This window comes from Solea senegalensis, linkage group LG6 (assembly GCF_019176455.1).
Source record: "Solea senegalensis isolate Sse05_10M linkage group LG6, IFAPA_SoseM_1, whole genome shotgun sequence".
NCBI classification, from domain to species: Eukaryota; Metazoa; Chordata; class Actinopteri; order Pleuronectiformes; family Soleidae; genus Solea; species Solea senegalensis.
Window position 1 is genome coordinate 12,505,919 of NC_058026.1, and position 21,420 is coordinate 12,527,338.

Genomic DNA, 21,420 nt, shown 5'->3' on the forward strand with positions numbered 1-21,420 from the left:
TAATAATGAGAATTATGATAATAATAATACTGCTACTACTACTAAATTAAAGCAGTGGCATTAGTTTGAAACAAAGTCAGTACAAGCACAAATGTGTAGTTGAAGAATTAAAGGGCTGCAGACTTTAGATCAAAATCAAATCAATGTGCAAATGCAAAGTGTGGTTTGTATCATTCTCTGTATTTGCCTCCAAACCTCCTCACTCAATAACTATTGTGATGTAAAAAGCTGATCAGGACTGAGGACTTGGCAGAAGCTGAGTTAAGGTTTGGACCCTCGATAGTGCTTAAAAAAAAAACCAAACATTCCACACACACAATATTTCCATTTTTTTCATGGGCCACACACACCCTTTTTAATGTTCTTCATTAACATCACTTTAAACATAACAAAACTGAATACACTGCATTACCTAGTAAAAATAAATTACTGAGGAATGTAACAAAAACAGTCAAGGAAAAGTGCAGCAATCATAGGTGCACAATAGGAGAAGACTTTATGACTCCTTTTAATGCTCTGGGTTTACTGAATAATTCCAACCCTGCTGTAAGCAAAACCAAGTTAAACAATTTAAAGTATATTAATAACAATAATAATAATAATAATAATAATAATCATCATCATCATCATACCGTAAGATTCAAGACTGAACAAAAATCACATTGGTTCCCATATACTGTGAGTACGTTATTTCTACTGTGGGAAAGGTGGTGGCATGGGGTAGGGCCCCATTGGTGGAGGGGGTGGAGGCTGTTGAGCCTGTGGTGGTGGTTGCTGAGAGTTGAACGCGAACGGCGGGTGGTTCATGCCATTCTGAGCGGCCCTCTGCATGGCCCCGAACTGAGGGGGGCCCTGAAAGCTTTGGTTACCAAAGGCACCCACCTGATTTGCTGGAGCACCGAAATTACCCTGTCCGTTGCTGTTGCTATAATTGCTATTGCCATAGCTGCCACCAGAGTTACCACTGTTGCCTCCATAGCTGCCACCATTTTGGGCCTTACTGCCACCAAAGGCAGGTTTTGGCCCATTGCCGAACCCCCTATCACTGTCCCTATCCCTGTAGCTACTACCACCAAAGTTACTCCTCCCACCCCCAGAATACCTATCGCGGCGGTCATCCTTGTAGCCACCTCTTCCCCCCCTTCCGCGACCTGGAGGAGATTAAGAAAAAGGAAAAAAAGAAGAGAGCAGGAAGTCAGTTTATTAGTCGTATGACACTACACCTATGCAGTACCACTTAAGTTTAGACGTGCTTTATCGTTTGCTCATGTGCTAAAGTACATTTGTGTTTATTTAAAACTAGTATACAATGATTAAATATGCGTATTAATGCCAACATTTATCAGATTTTACCTCCTCTGTCCTCTGCCATCTGGATCAGCTTGGGGTTTATGGCCTGGTTAGCCTCGCGGAGCACAGAGATCAGGTCACTGGCTTGTTTCATGTTGTTGGGGGTGAAGAAGGTGTAGGCTGTGCCCGTTTTTTGACTTCGGGCAGTGCGTCCAATGCGGTGGATATAATCCTCGGAGGAGTTAGGGTAGTCATAATTGATGACAAATTTCACATCCTCCACATCTGTGAAAGTGTTGCAGTGTGGCAAAACAAAACATCGAGGCCACACAGGATTTTGCACACCACAACAGCCAGATCAAAGGGAAAAGTTAGCAACTGTAAAGGATGGGGGAAGAAAATGGTCAGCGCGCTGTGGAGGAAACTAATTAATACAACATAATAATGTGTACACATCTTTTCCATGGGAATACTACTGTGGGAAGAGAGAAACGAAGCACACTCCAATTGCTTAACATAATCAAAAAGATCCAAAAGACATTCACTCTCCCTTCTGTTACCAAGGGAGACAAAACAAAAAAACAAAAAATGATTTTAGTCTTACCATAAAGGAGTATGCATTCACTAGTCCTTTCCCAATGCAGCGAAATCCCCCACAAATTGTCAAGTGACATCCAGGAGCTTCTATGCAGTTGGGCCTCGATATGCACTGGGACGTCCTCATATGCCAATATAGGACCACTGACTGGTACATTTTTGCAGGTCCATTTTTCCCAGTACACTCTCAAAAGAAGCTTGATTAAAGGCCGCACTGCACGTCTTGCCAAGACAAAATAGACTACGTTCTAATTTGAGCAGGGGCCCCTCAAAAAAATTAAAGGCCCAACCACTGGACTTTGTAGGACCCCCTCAACGAGCACAGAACAATGCCCCACACCCTGAACACACCCTTCAGTCTCATCAAGGCAAGATCTTCCAAGAAGCCAATGTTCACTTGAGAAAATGTCTCTCGTTGGCAGGTCTCGACATGACTATAAAACGCAGGCGAGGGAGGAACTTTGGTTTGAGCTGTCTCACTCTCTTTCTCCTCTGACTACCCCCTACACACATGTGCCAGGTCTCATCAATTTTCAGAGACAAAATATTTCAAACTGCTCTCTCCATTTCAAGAAATCCAGCACTTTGACGGGAAAAGAAAACAACTGAAAGATTAGATGGGCTCACAAGCACCCATGCTATGTGGGACCAGCTCCGAAAGGTTAACAATAATTGTTCCAAATCTCAAACAAGTGACTTGCAATACAGCGATCTCTAACACAACAGCATGCAAGGCAAAAGTCACACCATCAAGCATATCTTTTTCTTTTCTTTTTTTTTTCAAAATGTTTAAGTTGAAAACAGCTGGATGGCATTTGTTGGGTGAAATCCATGGACAGAGAACAGATGCGTGTGTATTTCAAAAACATATCAGAGACAAAGGCTTAGCCACACAGCCTTTTGAAGATCACTGGCACACAAGAGCTTTCACCTCTCTAGGCCCACTGGGTGGCAAGCCAGTTGAGCACTTCCAATATGTCATCCTTCTCCCTCTCGAGGCCTGGGACTGTCATGCCTAGCGCCTGCCACAAAGACTCCACCTTCAGGTGAGAAAAACTCAGAAAATGCATAGAAAAGTTAAAGAAAGCACAACCACTTTCTTTAAAATAAGTGTGACACTGATCAGTCAGTGGTGCTACTCAATAGCATACTGACCTAAACCACGGGAGGCCACATCTGTAGCAATGAGGATTGGAGCTTTGCCATATCTGAACTCTGAGGAGATGGACAGCATTTCATTTAATTTCAGAGCAGCTTCAGACAGTGATTCACATACCTTTTATATGACTGAAGAATCAATGTAACTTAATTCTCACCATTAAGGACCCAGTCCCTCTCCTGCTGGCTCTTGTCTCCATGAATTCCCATTGCTGGCCACCTGTGACAGATTAAGCTTGGTTCAATTTAAACAGTAAATGGGCTTGCGTCTAATAACAATTCTTTCAAACTTAAAAGATGAAAAGAAAAAAAACACCCTTTAAATGGATGGAAATTCCTTACCCATCTCTTCTCATCCTCCTAGTGAGTTCATCACAACGCCTTTTCGTCTCCACGAAAATAATGGTCTTGTTCTCCTTTTCACTCATTATCTCCTCCAGCAAACGGATCAGTCTGATACAGAATACAAAACATGGTCAAAACCATTTTCTCATCTTCTCAGCTTAATCAACCAATACAAATAACGACTACTGACTTGTCCTCCTTCTCCATGTCATTGCAAACATCAACTATCTGCAGGATGTTGTGATTGGCACTGAGCTGCAGTGCTCCAATGTTGATCTGGACATAGTCCTTCAGGAAGTCCTCAGCCAGCTGCCGAACTTCCTTAGGCCAGGTGGCGCTCCACATCAGAGTCTGGCGGTCTGGCTGGTAAGGACAAGAGAAAAAACTCAAAATTCAGCTTCAAACTATCTTGTAAACTTAGATGTAACTTTTATCCAGTTGTAATGCCAGCAACAGTTAATTTGATAGCCATACCTGTAGCATGAATATTGCTTACCAATAATGTGTTTCATTTTCAAACTCTGGTGCATTTACAAATCGTTCATTAACAAACACAGATGTAGTGGTAATAATGACCATGTTATCCTACATTAAGCCAAACATGTAAAAGGACTGCCATACCACAGATGATAACATAACTTACCCTGATTTGTTCAACTATCTTGCGGATTTGAGGTTCAAATCCCATGTCCAGCATGCGGTCAGCTTCATCCAACACCAGATAGGTACAACGACGCAAATTAGTCTTACCACACTCCAGGAAGTCAATGAGACGACCAGGAGTAGCAATGCAAATCTCAACACCTTGAACATAAAGAAAAAACAACATAATCAGTAATTACACTGAACACAAAAATGACACTGATTCAGGTACCAAGTAAAGGTAAAGTAGTTTGTAAAAGTAAAAAAAACAAACAAAAAACACAGACTTTAAGAATAAAAAAGAAAGAAAGATGTATACCCCTCTCAAGGTCCCTGATCTGTGGTCCTTTGGGTGCACCACCATAGATGCAGGTGCTCTTAAGACGGGAGGCCCTGCCATACTCAGCTGCCACTTGCTGCACCTGCTGAGCCAGCTCACGGGTTGGTGCCAGCACTAAGCACTGAAGAAAGATGTAGAATATGCTTTTTAAACAAATAAAACAAATCAGGTATATAAAACACATGCATGTTTTTTGCACATTTACTGCAACTTTTGTATCTCAGTGTCAACTCGTGTACACACAGTGCCGAGAAATATCTTATCTTAGAATTATTCCGTCAAGACCTAGACCACAAACGTACATTTCAATCAGCACATTTCAGTATCTCTTGCTTTAGCTGCATCATGATATGCCATGCTGTAAACATATGCAAAAACAGCTCTATACCAGAAGAGAGCACAACCTGCCAGCAAATACCAGACTATTATGTTACTGCAATGAAAACTCAAAATAGTTCTTACAACCAGGTGACATACAATAGAAAAAAACCCCAATTGTACTGGTTTCTAATTTGTTGTTTGCACAATATCAAAAGGGTAGTTATTTAATGTGTCCATATTATTCAGTCTTATTAAAGACAACACGGTATCACAAAGTCCAAATGCAGATGTTGTAACTGTAGTACTTACAATTGGTCCATCTCCATGCTCCAAGAACGGCTGATGTTGGATGTGTACAATTGCAGGCAGAAGGTACTAAAAAACAGAAAACAGACAATTCTGAGTGTTTGTTGTCATCCGTGGGTAAAATTGTAAATAAAATGAGAGCCGCGCTTGATCCCGTTCCGGTTTACAGACTTGTGTTTCTAGCAAAAAATATAAGACTGTTTGCCTTGACCATACAACATAATTATATTATAGCTGTTGGACCTTCCTGGTCTTCTTTCTGTCCCATTCAGGGAGTGATTCTTCCATCCTACTCTACTCAGTGCTGTTATGAACACCTGGGATTCATGATATTATCACGACGATATTAGTATCAGCTGATATTGGCTTTAAAATGTATTATTAATATCAGTAAACAAGCCAAGATCCCCCAGTATAACTAATGACTTAAGCCGTGTTTCCACTGAGTGGGAATCTTAGGCACCCTTCCCCTGGTATGGTACAGTCAGGCTCCACCCCTCACAGTCAGCTGATTGGCAAACAGAAAAGCATCACTCCCTCGCGATCAGTGTAAATATCCCAAGGAAGCCGAGGCAAACGCCTGCAGTCTATTCTAATAAGTGCTGCTGGATGTGTACGCACACTACACGGCCATCGGGCACAGTCGGCCTCCCAATTAAAAGGTACTATTCTCATTTGAGCTGAAAGCCTGACCCAGGGCTTTACCATTCCAAACAGTACTGGACTCTACCAAACCATGATGGAAATACAGCATTTAACAGTAGGCTGAATAGGCTGATACCCACTTGACTTCTACACTTGTGTCCTCTCCAACAATTATTCTATTTATTTTGCACAACGAGGAAAAATATTATATTAACAGAAGAGACTATATGACAGGTGCAAAAAAGAGTAAAAACTAATTGTTTGTTTTTACTGAACGGGTGGAAAGGGGATGAAAAAGTAATGACATAGAAACACTTACTGCAAGAGTTTTCCCAGACCCAGTTTGAGCAATGCCAACCATATCTTTGCCACTGAGGGCAACTGGCCACCCCTGAGACTGAATCGGAGTTGGTTCAGTCCAGTTTTGTTTTCCAATTACATCCATGACATAGCCTAAAAAGGAAGACGAGAAAGTCCAATTTATTGATGTCAATAAGTACAATGGAGTGGTCACATATTTTCCTAAAAATGCATGGATTTCAACTCACTTGGAAATGCCGCTTCATGGAATTTAACCATTGGTTTGGGGCAATCTCTGCCTTTGACTGTAACTTCTTTGCTTCTGCGGTACTGCTCAACTTCTTGCTGGGGTTGGGAGAAGAAATATAAGAACACTATTAAAAATACAAGAGGGCATAATACCAAAGCCTTTGATTTGTGAATTAAATATCTGTCATATTATATGTTTTAATCTCTTCTTAAAATTAACTTACTGTTACTGTTTATCTCTTCAATTGTCTATAGAAAAAAAAGAAAAGACACAATGGGAAGCCATTCTTACAATTGGTCTGTGGGTGACATCTGGGTGTTCCTGGTAGAAATTCTTCTGAAACTTTGGAAGTTCATCAAGGTTCCAATGCTTCTTTCGCAGTCTCTCACCAGGGTTGCCAAACTTTCCTGCAGGAGGTCCACCCCTGCTGCCTCCACCACCACCACCACCAAAACGAGGGGGTCCTCCACCATACCTTGAGTAAAATTAACACATAATATAAAGTATAAACAAAATTGGAATTTTTATTCAAGAGGCCAGAAAACATTCAGTTTATGACCACAGTCCATTGCAGACATCTATACAAACAACTGCCAACACGGTCATGTGATTCAGCAAAGTTATCATCTAAAATAGATTAATCCTTAGGGATGGCACGATACCACTTTTTCGCGTGCGATACCAATATCTCAAACTAAAAACTTTCTGCCGATACTGATATCAGTCTCATTGTCATTTTAGACCTTTCAAACCATGAAGCTGTAAACCATTTCAAGCCATTTCAGACATAATTGTCTTCGAAAGAGTGGAACAAATATTCTTCTAACATAAAGAAGAAATACACAGCCCACAACATGATTCAGCGAAAATGGTATTGCTAATTTTTATTTACATTTATACAGTCGTGAAGCACACGATAATATAGGATTTTAGGATTGAATCGGACATTACATTTGTATCTGTCCAATATCTGATCCAGTGATTTTGACCAATATCGCATTGGCTCATCCCGATTAATTCTGAAGAAAATAAGGAAATTGTATGATGCGTAACCTGGAGCTATACCCACACAATGATGTACATATTAAATTTAAATTATATAATTGTGCCAACTTGTAAATACTGCTGAAACAATTAGTCAATCAATTATTAAATTAATCGTCAACTATTTTGATAATCAGTTGTAATCAGAAATGCTGATAAATATTTTTCCACACTTGACATTTTATGAACCCAACAACTGCTTGATCAATCGTGAAAATAATGGACAGTTTAATCAGTTATGGAAATAATCGTTAGTTGCAGCCCTATTTGTACACTTGCTCTGGAACACCACTGCCCTGGAAGCAAAACTCAGAAAAACTCAGATATGAGGATGCTGAGCTCCACAGAGGGTCGCAAGGCCCTTTAAAAATGATGGGTGTAATAATTCAAAATACAGAATAACTCAGCATTCGACTTTACCCATCATTTCTGCATATAGGTTCTTTTAACAGTTAAATGACCAGTGCTGCATTTAAAACGAGTAAAATGAAAGAATATACATATATTTGAGATGTAGAGTGCGTTCCTCTTTTTGTAAATACATAGGGATCTTTCGATGTGAATAACAAGACAACAAATATGGCTTCCTTAATTACAGAAAGAATTACGAACCACTAGTTGAGAGGATTTAATTAGGGACATTGCTCTTGGAAAAACGAGCCATTGAAAGGGGGACACGACTGCGTCACAAAACCAGACGGCAAACCGCCACAGACACAGACGTTAGCTGCCATTTTACCTCTAATCGGCAGGGGATCAGATAACATAGACAGGGACACCACACAGCATAAAAACAAATCCTCATCTAAAAACACACACTCATATGTACCCGCATGACGAATACAGTCACCAAAAGACGAAAACATCGCAGCGGAACTGCTCTGGCAATACGGACATGACAGCGTCAACACCGCTAGTGCTAAACTGTTCTTCCTGGCTAACACTTAGAGAAAAACCCGCGGCTAACTATTGACTTACCCTCTATCTCTGCCACGATCCCTGTCTGAAAAGCCAGGCATAGTGTAGCAGAACACCGAGGGCAAAACGGGCTTCGTTTGAGTCCTTGCAGCCGACAAACAACACAGGAGATGAGTGCGGGAGATGTGGTCGGAACTGAGAAATTAAAAAGAAAATGCCGGCAGACAAAAGTCTGACTGAGAGACGGATGTGACGTCAGACGAGGCGAATAACTAACTTAGTATCATTGCGCGTCACTTGTCAGCACCAATTGCACTATTTTACTTCCATAGACCAGAGTACATTAACGGTTTCATAGAGCAGCACCTAATCACGTTAGTCTAACTCGAGAATATTACAAAAAGAAGATAATAATTTGCGGTCTTTCAATCGTCGTTATTCAGTTTTCAGAAAAAAAATATGATTACTTAATAGAACATTAAAACGCAACCCAAACAAACAGGAAGAACTGTTAAAAAGACGACATATGTATTTTCAAAATAGGTTTTAATAAAGGAAGATGAGAAATTAAGGTTTCATAAACATTTTTTTAGGAATATTTTTTGGATAGTGAGTCCTTTCAAGTGTTTAAAACTAGTGAATGCATTTTCTTGTCATTTGTTCTTAATTCCACAAAAAGCAACATTCCACATCAACCAAAAATAACTTAACATGTTTACTAATATTCAGAGATAAATGTGTTAAAATTGAATCATTGATTTAAGTCATACATTTTCCTTTGTTGAATTATTAAATAAATGTTTATCCTATCAATCACTTTTCTTTCTTTTTAGGATGCAGTGAAGAAATCATTAAAAAAAATTTAATTTGTTTCCACTCTGATGTTAATGTAGTTCCAGCCACTCATTCCTTGTCTTGATTATCAGGGAAGGTCAGACCAAGTTTCCTACATTTCCTGGGCTTTGGTTCTGTGACAGAAGAAGAGACATTTGAATAAGCCCTTGGTTTTCACAACAGAGATTCTGTTTTCTAAACCTGTAAAGGTGAGAATCACATCATCCTGTCATCATCTTTAAATAGACACACATCTCTGTTGTAACAGAGAAAACTATGATTGAGTAAACATTTCATTAGTGGATAATGGTTGTTAAAATAGAGTATACGCAGGAACACGGTACTCACGACAAAACTTCTTCCACAGTAAATATCTGAGGTCAGTGTAAGTGGAGTTTAGTTGGTCTGTTGTTTTCTGCAGATCAGCGTAAACTGCCAATAACTGGTCTCTATCTGTGTCCCACTTGGTTTTGTCTTTATTCACTGTTCCAAGATGAACAACAACATAACATGAACTGAATACTCCCATGCTGTATGTTGTATTATCAAAGACAAAGTGTTAATCTTACAAATATTGAAAAACTGAATAAAGAAAATTAACCCACTTTGGACTCCGATGCCAATGATTCCAGCCAGGAGGAGAAGACACACTGCCCCCAGAGCCACAGAACAACATCTATCATGGTTCCTTTTTCTTGGGGTTTCACTCATCACAGACACTTAAAACACCAGGGTCAGAATTATGATCCTTGAACCCACCGAAAATATGCTGAATGCATTGCTGATCATACTTGCTTTGTGGCGTATCTCTGCAGGTCCTGGTATAGCTGATGACATGCTCTCCACCCAGGGATTGTCATATATTCTCAGGCTCTCTGCACTGACATAGATATGCAGTTTACTCCCCTTGTCATCCTCATCAAAGTGAACCTTCTCGATGACGTCCGCCTCATTGTACACATGCTGCGACATCATTTTTCTTCTTCTGCAGAAAGAAACGTGAAAAAAACATAGATATATAATTAACAAATATTAAATTGTGATATTAAAGTTGTTTTCTGAAAGAGGTTTGACAGTTAGACTGATGATGATGTGACAAAGAAGAAAAGCAGTGCACGAAATATGGGAAGTCACAGCTTAGTACCGTTTGGGGACCTGCTTGTTCCCTTTAAATCCACCTGACCATCAGTGACAGCTGACATTTGATTTGTTGTCAATAGCTAGAGGTAATAGTCAAGTTGCAGTGCTTAGTTATTAACTGAAACGCAGACGCACAGTGAAATGAACAAAAGCATGGATGAGGAACAGTGACGGAGCTCACAGAGCAGCACACACAGCTCTTCATTGTGGTCTGAGGACAAATATCAGGAGACGAGTTACATGTCTCTGATGACTGTACTGTCATATGTGCATGTGTGCATACTTTAGGTGTGTGTGTTTAAGTTTGGAACAGTCTCCATGAAGACCTGAAGGCAGCAGAGAATGTTCATATTTAAAACAACAACAACAACAACAGCTTTTTAACCTGGTGTTTACCTGAGATCTATAATTTATTTGTACTCTTTTATTAAATTTTAGGGTGATTTTATTCCTCCCTTTAGTGTCCTGTGACATTCTCACCTCATTTATTGATATTTAGTTACTTATTTTAGCTCGTGATTCACTTATCGGTTTCATTACATTTTATTTGTTACTACTTTGTTATTTGAATTTCTCTTTTGCCTTCTTTTCCTCCTGTTTAGGTCATTCATTAGTATTTTAGTCTCCAGTGTTTTCCCTCACAGCTGTGACTGACTTTGAGTTGAGTCAAGTTTGATTGATTGATACAAGATCCCAAAATCTGTAATTTGCAGATATCAGAAAGAGAAAGGAACAGAGAGCAAAACTGGCGTGTGGCCCAATTCTAGCCCATGCCTCCCATACCTGACACTTTCACCTGGCTCACACACCCCCTCGAATTAAGGCATTTGGCCAGTCTGCTCCTGTTTGCCAGATTTATGCCACAGGCTTGACACGTGTCAGCCAATGTCACACATGTTTTTTTTAGGTAATAGAATCCGTCCAGCAGTACCACATAGTTGCAAGCTGTGAGTTCACTATGTTTTAAATCACATCTTTTACTGAGTAAAAGAAAAAATGTTGGCCTGAATTAAAAAACAAATATATATATATATATATATATATATATATATATATATATATATATATATATATATATATATATATATATATATATATATATATATATGTATATTAGAAATCCACTTAAATGAAACTGGAAATGAGCAAATTAAGTGGACAATAAACCATTTTATTATTCATATTCATTTGCCAAAAAAGCATTATTTTCTTTTTCAGAATATATAATTTTCAATATAATTGCTTCTACAAACCTGAAAGTGATACAATTCTAATGCAATAACCCTGTCATACAATAGAATCACTCATTCATTTTGACAGGAGAAAGCCGTTAGTTCTGTTTGTTACGCACTCTACACGTGTCGGCGAATAAACAGATGCGGAATCAATCCAACGGTGGATCGTACAAATTTATCCAAGTATTTTCTTGCAGATTACATATCTATCAGTGCAGCTCTTATCTTCAGCAATGGAGTTGAAAGGATTGGGATTCAAGTACAGCGTCTGAAACTTCTGTAAACAGGCGTCATTTTGAGATCCTTCATCTGACTGTCCACTTGACCAGACCAACCTAGAGATTAACAACAATGTTTTTGATTTACATTTAAGGCAACATTAAACACACAAATAAACACGGAGAGGACCTTTAGTTAAATTTGTGAGTCGGGTCTTAAATGCTTGCAAAAAGTCCCACAGTTATGAGATTATACATGCACACCAAGCCTTATTGTCATTTTTTTTTTAATAGAATTAATTAATTATTTATTTTCATAGCTCAGCTTTAATGTAAAGTGTGTTCTGACATTCATTTGAAATGTAACACAGCCATAAATAAGAATGTGGAAAATATCTTACACTTGGCCGATCACCGTTCCCTTGACCAATTTTGTTACCTTCTTCCGTTGCCGTCTTTCTAAAAATGTCCAGATAGACTGAATGTCTGCGTTCAAATCTGTCTACAATGAGAAACATTGAGATAACTGTGAATTATACATAATCACTCACACACGTCAGAAGGAAAAAACAGTCTAAACTTTGGCTATTATATTATTTCTGTTTCAGCTCCTCGTTTCCATCTCATGTGTTTTCACATTCACCTCTGCAGTTTTGCAGAAGTGACTATGGAACTTTCTTCCCCTTTTAAGTCCACAGACTTCATGTCTTAAAATTAAAATATTAAAATACGGAAGGGGAAGCAGGTTTTGTGTTGTCATGCCATGTGTATGTATCAGTGTTCAGTTTGTTTCAAGAGAAATAATGGTTCATTTTCCTCTCACCTGTTCTGTAAGGCTGGATTCAGTCAGCAGCTGCGCATCATGACTCTCACAGAACTTCTTGCTGTCACGGATTGTCTTTAAAGGCGAGATAAAAAAACAGCCACTTCCAACCTTCTTCCAGTCAGCAGGACAGGTTATTCTCTCTGTTCAACAACACAGCATATTCATCTGTCACAAAATGCACATATTACAGCATCGATAACCTCAGCATGCTGACGTTAAAACCAGCAAATCTACAACTGGCTAATAATCATTTTTCAGTATAAAAGTTAGATAAGACAATTAACCATTTTAAGGGAGCCATGTTGTCCGTATTTTCAGGACTTGATACTGATCCATATTTTATCTTTTAAATCTATTTCTTTCCAGTGGGACATGGTTCTTTCAGTAATGCAGTGAAAGTCTTATGTTAGTAACCACTGTGGGTCATGTTGCCATCAAGGATACAAAACTCACAGCATTCACAGATACAAGTTGCTAATTTTTGCCATTACTTCAAACATAAAATCCCTTCCTGAATGCATTTTGCAGGGTTTTCAACAAATATTTGTTTTGTACACTGTACGTTTAAATAAATGAGATAATGAACATAGATAGCTAGATTGATTGATAAATAAAAGCCACACACTCACAGTTTTTCAAAGTTGTTGCTGTACTTGATGTCTCACAATATGTATTTACCAATCAAACATGATCAGAACGGTAATGATCATACAGTATATTATACCCAATACTTGCCATAACAATGAACCGGTAAACGTCCGAAATATGAAATCAATATGACAGTAAATCAATATTCTTATGTCCACTCACCAATCTGCTTTTGTAATTGGTCTCTCTCCGCGGTCAAGTTGGCATTGATACTTTTCATTTCACTGTTATTTGTCTGAAGTTCATCTCTCTCCGCGGTCAAGTTGGCATTGATACTTTTCATTTCACTGTTATTTGTCTGAAGTTCATCTCTCTCCACGGTCAAGTTGGCATTGATACTTTTCATTTCGTTGTAATTTGCCTTCAGGCTTTCATCTTGAATCACTGCCACAGCAAAAGTCCAACAGGTTAACAACCAAAACTCACATACACGTATTTAGGGCGGTAATTTATCATAAATGCTTCAAGTTGATAATTTTTTGGAAAACTTACTAAAGACCACCAGGACAGCGATCGCGGTGACTGCTGCCAGTAGGAGAAAACACAGCAGCACAAGACAGACAGTGGTCAGCCTCAGGTGTCTCCTAATTGAAGGTCCATTGACTGGAATGAAGGAAAGGACAAACAATTAATGGCTTCATATGCAAATAAGCTTACAAGGCAATTTGTCAAATCAGTAAATCAAATTATATTTATGCTTCACAATGGTTGCTTCTGGTTGTATTCCTCAGGACATGGTCAGACTGAAAGAAACACACAGTGTCAACAGAGTAAAAACAAATGCAGGTTGCCAAAATCAACAAGTCAAAAAGGCAAAATGTCCTCCTGAGCAGTCCATCGCAAAACACTACAGGAAATGACATTGGTTTGTAGAAGTATTTCTGGTTCAACAACAGAGAATCCAGGTGAGGGGAGCAGACTGGAAGCATATCATGATAATCACCAACATCTGACATGACTCTGACGCGTTCAGTCACATCATGAAGGATTGTGATGCATCTCCCACAAACACTGTGAATAAAAAGGTCATCTTGTTATCTGACAAACAGACACATACGTACTTTGCTCTTGATCCTTGGTGGGGCTGTCTTGTAATTCTGGCAGCGTGCTTCCCTCTGGCCAGTAGTTGTCATAAATCGTCACATTATCTGTGTTTTTGCAGAAGTCTGCTTTTCCGTCCTCCTTCTCGCCTATCTGAAATCTAACTTTCTTGGTGAGGCTGGGGTTGGCATAGACATCATCAGACATTATTGCATAGCCTCTACCTCTACTCCTATTTTGTCACTAACACTCAACCTTGATCAAATCCTCACTGCTTTGTGTGACATGCAAATTAATGATTGCTGATACAGTGAGCCTTTGTTCAGAGAAATATGGAAGTAAATTCCCCTGAATGAGGAATCTATCTATCTCTCTATCTGTATAACAAAATGCTGCTGTGCCCTAACTTATATAACTTCACCAATCCAGTCCAGTTTTATTTATTTACTTCTATTAGACGTGGAAATACAACCCATAAAACACTCTTTCCCACTAGCCAAAAAGTGATTGCAGCTCCTAACTTGTGACCTAAATGTTTTTTCTGCCTCCAAAACCTTTGATTTCATTCATGGTGGTAATATTTGGCAGATCGTACCCTGTCCTTTTCACTTGTTGGAATAACCTCAAAGGGCCAATGTAACCCATGAAATGCTCAGCTACTACCTATGATTTATTTAAGCCTCATAATATCCTGATTTCATTCAAGATGGCAATATTTGGCAGATCATACCTCACCCAGTCCCTTTACCTGTTATTTACAATTATGTAGAAATAAAACTTGTGACTGATAACACTAAAAGCTTATATAGACCATAAAAAAGTACTGCATATTCAAAAGATGCACTGTGTGAACGTGAATGGCAAAACTGTAGTAAAAGGTGTTTTGAGTGGTCAAGATTAGGAATGTGCTATTTAAATTCTATTTACTTATATACTTAAGGAGTTTCACCGTTCTGTGTTGGGCGGCTGGACCATCCACTTATTTGGAAGTTGTTTCATCTCCCTGATGCATTGATTTAGGAGTCTCTCTCTCCCCAATTGCATAAACATAAGTGGAGCACATCCTCAGGACTAAAGCACTGATGTTAGTTGCTTTTGACATCGTGCCTATGAAATCCCAGAAGCTTTAACTTTCAGTGAAAATTTATCACACCAAGGAGCAAAACTGGATCATAGTTACACAGGCAGATGATCATAGCCTTGTTTATTTGTAGTTTATTACTGTACACACACCTTCTCAGGAGTCATATGTACATATATTTCTTTCTCTCCCTCACACAAACAGTCACAAACACACAGAGCACATACGATTTTATAAAAATGACTCAGTGTCTGTGCAGGGTAAAATCAGTCTTTGATCTACGAAGGACATTTGCATCTGCATACTCCATGCACACACTTACACACAGTGCCTTGATTTACACAGAACAGACCTCATTCAAAAAATAGACAAGTGACAAATGAGTGTGTGGCTCAGTGGCAATCAAGTGAATTTGGGTCCTTAAGATGAGAAGCCAATACAATATCTAAGCTTTGTTGGGGTGTGTAGTACACATGCTTCCTTCCCTTTCTAAACAGGAAGCCCACAATTTTCTTGGGGGCCATGTGTTTAGTCCAAAACAAACTCCAAATACACGTTTACAGCTGTAAACGCAAGTAAAGTGTGATTTGTGTCGCATCATACGCACGTCCCTATAGTGCAAATTTAAACACATACCTGACAGGTTTCCCTTTGCTACATATTGGTTATCGAGTAAAAGAACGCCCTGAGTGTGACCCGTATAATTTACCAGAGCTAAGAGCTGACATAAAAACTGAATGCATTTGTTCAGATACAACACAATCTCAGTCTCAGTCAGTATCTGGGTGTTTTTTTTTTTAAACAAAAATGAAATGTTTAATCTATATTCAAAAAGATTTACTTTGTTGTCCCCTTTTTCCTGCTTGATGACGGAGATGTGCTTCATGGTTTGTTCTGTAACATGACAGGGAAAAGGTTTTAGAGCTTAAAGCAGGATTATCGGTTAGCCAGATATCTTAACTAAATTGTGCCTGAAACTAACATTCTTTTCTTCTTAAAAATATTATCCCACTTTATAACGTTGATATAAAACTGGTAGTTAGTCACAGCCGCCTGACTCATATTCAATATTCTCCATCACTAAAACGTAATTTTTACTGATTCCTGAGAAAATATTTGTGTCTTCAGCTGTTACGGCTAATTGCTATTTTTTATTACTTGTATTTGGTGCTGGGTAGGCAACGTATTGTTAGTGTATTAGAGATCACACAGCTGCCTGCTGCAAATAAACCTGTTGAACCAAGACAACACAGCCCCAGAAATATTAAAACAATGAGCTGAAAGATGCAAGACACGAGCCATAACTGAGCTGGGAGTCTCTGGGATCATCATAACAAATAAAACCTTTTTTTTCCATCTTTAAAATAAATGAATACACTTTTAAGACCGAGTTCCTGATCTCAGAACAGTCTGATTTTATTCAGTGCAGTTATGAAGCTAACTGGAGTAATCCTGCATTATAATACAGACCACTGGTGTTGGCAAACACCAAATAAAGAGGATTGAATAATCTTAGTCATCTCAGGCCTCTAAATGTTATAAGTGTATCTCAAAACAGAGGGACCTTCTCATCATATCCACATTCTTAACTTGAACATATACTGTAAGTAAACCAATGTCAGCAGATAAAGAGAAGAGAGGCCATGTGAAGGTGTTAAGAACAAAGCGAGTGTGCTTTAGTGTTGACACATGACCAGAGACAAAAAAAGGAACCACCAGAGCATGTTTGAAGAAGAAAAAACAAAACAAAAAAAAAATCACAATTGAGGCCTAGTTCACACTCACTCACTTATAAATTACTACAAGAAAAAGGTAACAAAGATCATTTATGGCAAAGAAAGAACCCTGCTTGACAGAGTGAGTGTGTCTATTCAATGTCTGATTTGTCGTTTTTGCTTAGGTTTCACTGTCTCAAACGCGCTCTCACACACACACACACACACACAAACATAAACACATACAGACGGCTTCACAAGCACTGACTACCTGCCTTTCACCAAAAAACAGTAAACACAACTTGAGATATTAAAAAAGAAATAAAATAAAAAAATTAAAATAAAAGCAACAATTCCTCTCATCGTCAACAGTGGACCTGCCTCCAAGCTTACTTGTTCCACTGTGGCTCCGAAACTGTTGCCTGGCAGCCAGCTCATCACCTGGACACACACAGAACAGTGAAAACAAACTGTTCCAGGTAAACAGTGTAGCATAAGGACCCCTTCATATTATGGGGGAGTACAGTCAAAGTGTGTGATTGTCACTGGGTTAGGCTGACACACCGAGTGTGCAGAGAAATGCCAGGGATGAGAGGAAAACAATGTCTGGTAATGGCCCAACATGTCTCTTTGACAGTAGTCAGTCCACTACTGAGTTTGTGTGGAAGATGTTTCCACTGGAGTTCCGTGTCATGTCGCCTCCACAGCCTCTAGTAAGGATCTAGAGCACCAAAACCAACTGTTTCAAAAGCACTGGGGTGTATTTTTTTTGCAGGTGAAGTTGGTGGAGCATGAAAGTCGGCAACATATTAAAAATGTTTGTTTCTCCATGTTCAGACAATGCCATGTGCTTGGATTAGGGAACAAACAAGCGAAAAAAAGTTCCAGTTGTAGCCCAGAACTCAGTTCAAGAGTACAGTCTCCAGGTCTGGCTCCAAAAGGAATAACACTGCCCATTGCTGGGTCTCCTTCGACTTTCCACAGGCTGCCACTGGGTTGCATGGCTTAACGGTGCGCCATCTTGTCCAAAAGAACGTGGTTCAGTGGTGACGCCAATGCTGGATTTGTAAACAAGGGTGTTTAAGTGTGGATATGGTATGTGTGGGAGAACTAGTTAAAGATGAAAGCGAAATATTTGATGCTACTCTGTAAACAAAAATTGTAATATTTGGGAGGTGTGTTGACAGCCACTGTGGTTCTGTGACAGAGCTGGGCAGCGGTGGTGGTTTAAGATCAGCTTGAGTCAAGCTAATCCGGTCTGAAGATTGGGATCTTAGGTAGAAACTCTATTAGGATGACCTACAGACAATAAGAGACAAAGCAACTATTCACTAGAACAGTCCAAACTGTGACACAATGACAGTACTACTGCCAGACAATGTTGCTAGGCTCCTTCATGATATAATCAGATTCACAGAAATTGAAAACCATGTCAAAAAATTACAATAAAGAATCTGTCACACTATTTGCACTGTAAAAACAAACAAAAAAATACAGCCTCTCTGTTTTTACATGCATGTTAAAAGTACGAGTTTAGTCGGACTAAGACAATAATAACAGTAAACATGTTAGTCTGACTAAAATCAAGCTGCTTTTACTAGAGCTAGATTACTATGTAATAACTAACTGTTATAACTGAGAATAAAATGAAAGCCACTGACATCCAGGTGTAAAAAGAAATAACTTGTCAAATGGTTATCCATTATCCAGTAAAAATCATTCTCTATCCTGCAGACTCTCCAATTGTATTAAAAATGAACAGATGCCTCAAAAAAACAAACAAACAAACATACTCACATATTCCATCATATTGTTGGTTTCACACTTCCTTTTGCTTAGTCTCCAATGCAAACACAACTAAAAACAGAATGCAAAAGAGGAACAGGGAGTTTGCATTTCATGATACACAGCTAATACATAGATAGCTGCTCTTTCTCTCTACTCACCTTGTGGTAAAGTCTGCTGTTCTCCCAATCCAGCAGTTTCTCGAGAGATCGTCTTGTCTGTCAAGCAAATCCACAGTAGTATTTAAAAAAGGATGTTTGTTTTTAACCAAATGTTTAGCTCAAGAATCCCAGTGTGACACAGATGTGAAGATAAAGAAATCTCACCCTCTTGCTGAGGCAGATGACGGGCCACAAACTGAAGCCCAGCGTGCAACAGCAGCAGAGGCAGCCACACAGGAGCCACCGCACATTCACTGGCAGCGTCTTCCTCAGGCAGCCGTTGACACGGTTGATACTGGCTTTAAATTCCTCTGGGGCAACCTAAAGTAACCACATTCACATTCACAATGTTTGTGCCAAAGAGAGGACATTTAGCTGGAATATAATATAAATCTTAAAATGAATCAAACATAAGAATGGGACTGTACCATAGTTAATGTCAGGAGAAAAATATAAACTTCTTAAAAAATACTCACCTTTCCTGTAAGTGCTGAAGGAACTTCGGACTCAAATTTGTTACTAAGCCCAAACCTGTGGAGGATTTAAAAAGGTTAACTTCAATATGTGCCAGGTGTCATCATGAGCAGTGGGCTCACAAAAGAAACAGCACAAAGAAAACATTAGTCAACAATTACCAGTTCCCTTACTGATAAAAACAAATAACAAATGTTAGAAAAGTAGTGAAAATCTGAAATATGAACGTTTGCCTATTTTCCAGGATCAAGATTTCACTGGAAATCACGACAGTGTTTTCAAAAATCATGTGCACAGGCACAGTGAGGTGAGTTTCATGCTTAGTTTCTGTTAACGTAGCCACAATTTGCAACAGCCTCTACTGGTATTTCTAACTATGAAGATAATTATAGAGGGATAGATTTTAAATTACAGATACATTATTGTGGAGCAACACACTAGGACTAAACAGAGTTACTATGTTTTGCTTTCCTTTTTATATGTACTTAACACATTGTTTAATGGCGCCTGCCATCATCGCCATGTTTTCACGTTTTGAAGTGGAACATATTTGAAGGGATAACTACTGGAACGCAAATGTCACCATATTTGTAGTTCTCTGATGTACTGGGGTTAAGGAGGGATGAGCGGATGAGTTGTCTGTTTGTTGCTATATGTGCAGTCTCACCATTAAATATCACCAACTCCTACAAACTGGACCTTTAAATCTTTCTGTTATGTAGATCTATAACGATTTATTAAGAGTATTTACTTATTATCACTCTACTTCAATATAAATATTAGCAAAACATTGTTTAATTACTATTACATTTATGTAATGTGTTGTGTGTGCAGTGACAATGTTTTAAACCTTTTTTATTTTCTATCTGAACCTGAATTGTAAGTGAACATCCCTGTTCCACAGTTTGGGCAATTACTTTTCTCACATTATTTGTCGTTTACGTGGTTGTTCACTTTGTTAAACAGATTTTAACGTCAATAATACTTGCTAGTTGAATTAATGTTATACAGATGCCATCAATTGGTTACGGTGCATAAACAAAAACGAAAGCTAAATCTAATCAGCCACTCCTCGCTTACTCCGTGGCTTAGCTCAGTGCTAACTGTAGCTAGCGGGGCTACGGTAGGTCACCGGCAGCGGCTAACTCAGCTAGCAGTCTGCTAACCGCGGAACTCCGCCGCTGTTGATCCCGTCACGGTAACGGCGAGGTCGTCTCTCTCTGACAGTGAGCCACAGCGGTTGCTTACACAGTGACGTGGCCAGATCCTCGCACCACCACCGGGTCTGGAGCGTACTTAAGGAGCTGCTCCTCCGCGGCCCTGTCCTCGTCCTCCTCTTCCTCCTCCTCTTCGTAGATCTCGTCAAAGTCCTCCATCATTGCACGACTCGGCTGCGCGCTTCCCGGGAGAGACACCGGGAGAGACACGATGCCGACGGACGACGAGACCTCACCGAGGAAAAGACACCGGAGTGAACCGTGAAGACAAGTACAATAAAAAACAGTCCGTCCCTGAAACGATTTACTTCACATCGTTCAGACTCCGAAACAAAACATCAACATCCGCCGCAGTAACAGTACGACACCGGAAAGGGGATGTACACACTTACGTCTTATTTTATTTTATTAGAGCTATCTATGACTGCAAGTTACAGATTTATAATTTTACACACCGACAGACATACACTGCCCAGCCAAATTAACTTATTTTGGGGAAAATCTATTGTTTCGTTTCTTTCACATAAGCAGGTATATTATCACTCATTCAGTGGATGTGTTCACGTATATGTATATGTATATATATACATAGCCCACATATATATAGCCCGCAGTAAGAGGATGTGTAGACAAACACATGACTAACAAATTGTATTATACAGTAAATAAATATCATATTTGTAAAAATTCTAAACTTTTTTCTACAGACTGTGGCCTACATACATTTTTGCTTTTACTGACAGAGAAATCTTTATCGTCCCCATATGTAAACTGTGCAAATGTGTTTTTTTTCCTTTATCAATTACAAACCTAAGGTCCTGCATTTTACAAACATGTTGACGTATCATCAATAAAACAGACATTATTTGTTGCAGTGTTATTACATATT

The 21,420-nt window shown here is 39.1% G+C and overlaps 3 protein-coding genes across 4 annotated transcripts; all 3 read right to left on the reverse strand.

Moving 5' to 3' along the window:
- Window positions 1-321: 321 nt before the first annotated feature.
- On the reverse strand, window positions 322-8,409 carry LOC122771033 (probable ATP-dependent RNA helicase DDX5). The gene is made up of 13 exons (XM_044028321.1): window positions 8,217-8,409; window positions 6,486-6,669; window positions 6,193-6,289; window positions 5,964-6,097; window positions 5,003-5,068; window positions 4,352-4,493; window positions 4,034-4,194; window positions 3,581-3,753; window positions 3,388-3,498; window positions 3,204-3,265; window positions 3,043-3,102; window positions 1,354-1,575; window positions 322-1,151 (listed from the first exon to the last, which is right to left on the reverse strand). The coding sequence occupies exons 1-13, from the start codon at window positions 8,255-8,257 to the stop codon at window positions 694-696; spliced, it is 1,911 nt and encodes a 636-aa protein (XP_043884256.1). The 5' UTR covers window positions 8,258-8,409; the 3' UTR covers window positions 322-693.
- A 276-nt stretch (window positions 8,410-8,685) lies between these two features.
- On the reverse strand, window positions 8,686-14,391 carry LOC122770616. 2 transcript variants are annotated; one of them, XM_044027574.1, is made up of 10 exons: window positions 14,119-14,391; window positions 13,550-13,660; window positions 13,304-13,441; window positions 13,220-13,240; window positions 12,407-12,549; window positions 11,985-12,085; window positions 9,782-9,975; window positions 9,596-9,709; window positions 9,339-9,473; window positions 8,686-9,124 (listed from the first exon to the last, which is right to left on the reverse strand). In XM_044027574.1, the coding sequence occupies exons 1-10, from the start codon at window positions 14,303-14,305 to the stop codon at window positions 9,060-9,062; spliced, it is 1,209 nt and encodes a 402-aa protein (XP_043883509.1). In that variant the 5' UTR covers window positions 14,306-14,391; the 3' UTR covers window positions 8,686-9,059. The 2 variants fall into 2 exon arrangements, with proteins under 2 accessions (XP_043883509.1, XP_043883508.1); XM_044027573.1 differs by having other exon boundaries at window positions 13,220-13,441; window positions 14,119-14,389.
- An 877-nt stretch (window positions 14,392-15,268) lies between these two features.
- On the reverse strand, window positions 15,269-20,896 carry chic2 (cysteine-rich hydrophobic domain 2). The gene is made up of 6 exons (XM_044028513.1): window positions 20,563-20,896; window positions 19,317-19,371; window positions 19,006-19,161; window positions 18,841-18,897; window positions 18,692-18,751; window positions 15,269-18,193 (listed from the first exon to the last, which is right to left on the reverse strand). Exons 1-6 carry the CDS (start codon window positions 20,691-20,693, stop codon window positions 18,143-18,145), a joined length of 510 nt encoding a protein of 169 aa, XP_043884448.1. The 5' UTR covers window positions 20,694-20,896; the 3' UTR covers window positions 15,269-18,142.
- Between the last annotated feature and the right edge of the window lie 524 nt (window positions 20,897-21,420).

What these genes read in the sequence shown, in the direction of transcription:
- LOC122771033 (XM_044028321.1), bottom strand. Translation starts at nt 8,257, where the DNA reads ATGCCTGGCTTTTCAGACAGGGATCGTGGCAGAGATAGAGG. An exon ending in AGCATGGAGATGGACCAATT is followed by an intron (nt 4,494 to 5,002) that starts GTAAGTACTACA and finishes ATCTTTCTTCAG; the next exon opens with TGCTTAGTGCTGGCACCAAC. An exon ending in GAGGGACTGGGTCCTTAATG is followed by an intron (nt 3,103 to 3,203) that starts GTGAGAATTAAG and finishes CCATCTCCTCAG; the next exon opens with AGTTCAGATATGGCAAAGCT.
- LOC122770616 (XM_044027573.1), bottom strand. Translation starts at nt 14,305, where the DNA reads ATGTCTGATGATGTCTATGCCAACCCCAGCCTCACCAAGAAAGTTAGA. An exon ending in CGCTGTCCTGGTGGTCTTTA is followed by an intron (nt 13,442 to 13,549) that starts GTAAGTTTTCCA and finishes TTGCTGTGGCAG; the next exon opens with TGATTCAAGATGAAAGCCTG. An exon ending in AATCCAGCCTTACAGAACAG is followed by an intron (nt 12,086 to 12,406) that starts GTGAGAGGAAAA and finishes TTCTCATTGTAG; the next exon opens with ACAGATTTGAACGCAGACAT.
- chic2 (XM_044028513.1), bottom strand. Translation starts at nt 20,693, where the DNA reads ATGATGGAGGACTTTGACGAGATCTACGAAGAGGAGGAGGAAGAGGAG. An exon ending in TCATCTGCCTCAGCAAGAGG is followed by an intron (nt 18,898 to 19,005) that starts GTGAGATTTCTT and finishes TTTGCTTGACAG; the next exon opens with ACAAGACGATCTCTCGAGAA. An exon ending in ACAGCAGACTTTACCACAAG is followed by an intron (nt 18,752 to 18,840) that starts GTGAGTAGAGAG and finishes TTCTGTTTTTAG; the next exon opens with TTGTGTTTGCATTGGAGACT.